Here is a 4269-nt window from a genome sequence, read left to right as displayed (position 1 = left end):
TTCTTGAGCACCTACTCTGTGCTAGGCACTAGAGATATGGCAGGAAGAAGATACTAGTCTGAGAGTGAGGGAAACAGTCAAGATGCCAAACATTAATAATGCACAGGCAAGTGTGAGGAAAGGAAGGTTTAGGGGACGTGGAGGCACAGAGGAGCTGGTCCTGGGGTCAGGGAAGGCTTCTGAAGGAAGCAGTGTCTAAGGAGTGAGGGAAACAGTCAAGATGCCAAACATTAATAATGCACAGGCAAGAGTGAGGAAAGGAAGGTTTAGGGGATGTGGAGGCACAGAGGAGCTGGTCCTGGGGTCAGGGAAGGCTTCTGAAGGAAGCAGTGTCTAAGCTGAGATGTGAGCAAGTGGGAGATACCCAGATGATGTGTGTGTGCGGTGAGGGTGCTTGGGGAATAGAGGAGTGTGCCCCAGGCAGAGGGAACAGCACGTGCAAAGGCCCAGAGGCAGCAGAGTGAGTGCACGGCACATGCAGAGGACTGAGAGGCCATGGGTGGGAGGTGGGGAAAGATGGCGAAACACTAGAGGGAGGTGTCAGCTAGCTCTAGTCTGTGCCAGTCAGACCCCACCCACTTGGGTCCCTCATCTTGGGAGACACAGAGACAAGTGAAACATGATCAAAGTGTATGAGCAGAGCATGGTGGGGGACTTGAAACTGTCATCTGTGGAACACGGGAAGGGAGGGGGGTGAGGCGGCCACAGAAGAGAAGGTGGGGCCTCTGCAGAGACACCATCACTGTCTGCAGATACCAGCAGGACTTTCGTGAAGGCGCAGGAGCAGAGCGGGCTATGTGGCTTCCAGGAGTCACACTAATTTTTAAAAATAGCAACAATAATAACCATAGCTGCCTTCTGTTGAGCACCTTGTATGTGCCAGGCACTGTGCTAACATCTTATATGCATTCCTTGTGAATCCCTATCTCTAGAGGAGGAAACTGAGGCTCAGGGAGGCAAAGTTAGTGCAGGGGGGGGAAACCACAAGTAGACAGAGCTCAGCCAGTATAATGTAAAATCACTCGGCAGGTGGTCTGGCAGTTAATTAAGAACTGGGGCTGGAGTTAGCACAGGGTTCTCATCTGGACTCCGCCAGCCATTAGCCACTTAGGCAAGTCACTTCATATCTCATAGACTCAATTTTCTCATCTATTAAATGGGGAGAAATTAGCACTGACTTATTGCGAGGATTAAATGAGACAATGCATAAAACTTACTTTATGCTATGCTTGGCACATTCTAAATGTTCAATGAATGTTAGTTATCATCATTATTATACATCATCATTGAAAGTAATGAGATATTTTGAAAATAATGAGGTATTTTCAACACATGTTAAAAGAGGGCTGAGGTGCCCTCTCTAGTGAATTTGCAACACTAGGGTATCGGACTAAGCCTACTGGAGGTTTTCTAGGGCATCAGACAAGGGTTGGACTAAATCAGTGGTTTTAACCCCTCTCTTCTTATTCATTTTGCTACGGAAATGTGTGAGCAAAAATCTTTTGAGGAAGCCCTACATCTAGAACAGATTCAAGGGGAAATGCTCTGATTGAAGCCGGGGTGGGAGCTCCACCCCACAGGGCATGGTTTGGGAACCCGTGGTCTGGAGGCTCATGGGGGTCTGCGTGCAGGGTGTGGCTGTGGGAATGGGCGGTGTGCAGAACGACTTGGTGGGGGTGTGGGCGGGGGAGGGGCTGGCTACAGCACCCAGGCTCTGAGCTTCCCGTTCTTTCCCCCCCAGGTAGACAGGGGCCTGCGCCAGGCAATGTCTGCCCCAGGCCTGGCTGCCATGTCTGCAGTTGTCATCCACAATGACACTGTGCTCTGGACTGGGAACTTCGGGAAGAAGAATGGTTCAGACCCAGCTTCTGGGACCCCCAATGAGTACACCATGTACAGGTCAGCCAGGTGACCTCCAGGGTCCTGTGGAGGGGGCAAGGGATGGGAGGGCAAGGGGACCTAGGAGGTAGCGAGACTCAACAGAATCATGGCTGGGGGTCCAAGCTGCCAGGGACCATTATTAAGTCCTGACAGTTTTATAGAAGAGGAGGCTAAGGTCCAGAGAAGACCAGTGAGTACCCCATGTCACACCACAGGGGTAATAGGTCAGTAAGGAATCCCTTCTGAAGAGCCCTTAGCCTCTAACTAGAAAAGGCTTCCTTGTGTCCTCCCCCCCACCCCGCTGTGTGCCACAAAGAAACCATAATCAGTTCCTGGACCCTCACCCCAGGTCCTTTTCAGTTGGCAGCAGTGGCCCAGATGGAAGCAGCTTGGACATTCAGCTGCACACCCAGAGTCTCCCCTCCTGGGTGCTACCTGCAGGATTCTCAAAGCTCACAATGCAAGTAACACAGTCATTCCCAGGGATGCTGTGGGGATTACAGGGCTCCAGAGGGGATTAGCATTCATGCTACACCTGCTCTGTGCCAGGTATGGGGCCAACAATTATATTTGCTATCACTTATCAAACATTTACTACCTGCCAGGCATGTCGACAAGCACTTTATATGCACAATCTCATTCAATCCTTTTTGCAACCTGTGAAGCACACAATGAAACTGAATCTCAGAAAGGTCTAGCAACTTGCCCAAGGCCACACAGCTAGTAAGAGGCAGAGGTGCCATCTAAACCCAGGTCTGTCCCAGAATGGGAAGTGCCTGGTAAGGGGCCTGGCACAGGGTAGGTCCTCAAGAATATCCATCCCACACCAGACCCACTGCTTCTGGTATGTTCACAAGCATCCCAAAGGTAGTTCCACTGGGGCTGGTGAATTTCTGTCTGAGGCATTGAATACGGGTGAGTTCAGTGCTTTTCTAGAATACTAGAAATTTGGAGGCTGTGGGTAAAGGGTAGGAAGTGGGTTGTGGGGCCAATAGGTTGCCCTCTGTACCCTTGTGTCCCCATCATTTTCCAGGATCTCCAGCATCTCCAAGATCTTTCCAGTCCTCATGCTGTACCGCCTGTGGGAGGAGGGCACTGTAGCTTCCCTAGACGACCCTCTGGAGAGGTATGCCAGCACCTTCAGCATTAACAACCCACTGGGCATGGCATCGGCCCCCGAACAACGGGGCCTGATGGATGGGCTGTTGGAGGAGCGCCCAGCCCCAAGGCCTTCACCTGTCACCCTCCGAAGGATGGCCAGCCAGCTGTCAGGTGAGAGTCTCAGAACTTACCCAGACTGACCCAAATCATTTCAGGTGGGGAACTGGGGAACAGGTTCTCATCCAGCTGGGCTGAGCCCACTCTGCTTTGCTTTCTGAACTGGCCATACCTCCTCCTCACAGCTTGCGTGGTAGAAACATCTCAGGAGGGAAAAGCTGAGGCGAAGCCTGGAAATTTAGATCGAGTAGACAAATCAAGGTCAGTCGGCAGGTTAAAATCAAGTTGACAGGTCAAAATCTGCTTATTAGGTCAAGAGCAAGTCAACAGTCAATATTTGCAGACAATTCTACAATGAAGATGTAATCTTCCTTAATATATAAAGATCACCTATAAACCAAAACAAAGACCAAGAACCCAACAGAAAAATGGATAAAGGATAGCAACATAATTGACAGTTCGCAGAAAAGTCTCTTAATAATATTAAAATACTTAAGAGATGCACAACTTCATTTATAGCAAGATAAATGCAAATTGAAACTACACTGAGACACATTTTCCCCTATCAGATTTGCACAGATCAAAAGGATGGATGCACTGAGTTGGTGAGGTCCCCCTATACGTTAATGGTGGGAATTTCAATTGGTTCAACCTGTTTGGAGGGCAACTGGCAATATCTATCAAAATTTAAAATGTTGGGCCAGCCCGTGGCTCCCTTGGGAGAGTGTGGTGCTGACAACACCAAGGCCACGGGTTCGGATCCCTATAAAGGGATGGCCGGTTTGCTCACTTCAGAGAGCGTGGTGCTGACAACACCAAGTCAAGGGTTAAGATCCCCTTACTGGTCATCTTTGGGAAAAAAAAAAAGTATGTACTCTTTGACTCAGCAATCCCACTTCTAGGAAATTCTCTTACAGATGTACTCATATATGGTATGAGGTATGTATACAGTTACTAACTACAGCACTGCTTGTAATAGCAAAAGACTGAAGCAAACTAAATGTCCATCCATAGGGGAAGTATATACTCTTTGACTCAGCAATCCCACTTCTAGGAAATTCTCTTACAGATGTACTCATATATGGTATGAGGTATGTATACAGTTACTCACTACAGCACTGCTTGTAATAGCAAAAGACTGAAGCAAACTAAATGTCCATCCATAGGGGA

The 4269-nt window shown here is 48.9% G+C and overlaps 1 protein-coding gene across 1 annotated transcript in view; it reads left to right on the top strand.

The window, feature by feature from the left end:
- Positions 1-4269, top strand: part of LACTBL1 (lactamase, beta-like 1) — a 15703-nt gene that overhangs the window by 4783 nt on the left and 6651 nt on the right. The window contains exons 4-5 of the mRNA XM_008573159.1: positions 1742-1899; positions 2915-3153. Of these exons, the coding sequence (XP_008571381.1) occupies positions 1742-1899; positions 2915-3153 (397 nt within the window). The remainder of the gene's footprint in view (positions 1-1741; positions 1900-2914; positions 3154-4269) is intronic.

The sequence above is a fragment of the Galeopterus variegatus genome, unplaced genomic scaffold (assembly GCF_000696425.1).
Source record: "Galeopterus variegatus unplaced genomic scaffold, G_variegatus-3.0.2 Scaffold50, whole genome shotgun sequence".
Classification (NCBI taxonomy): domain Eukaryota; kingdom Metazoa; phylum Chordata; class Mammalia; order Dermoptera; family Cynocephalidae; genus Galeopterus; species Galeopterus variegatus.
This window is presented reverse-complemented; position numbering and strand designations above follow the sequence as displayed.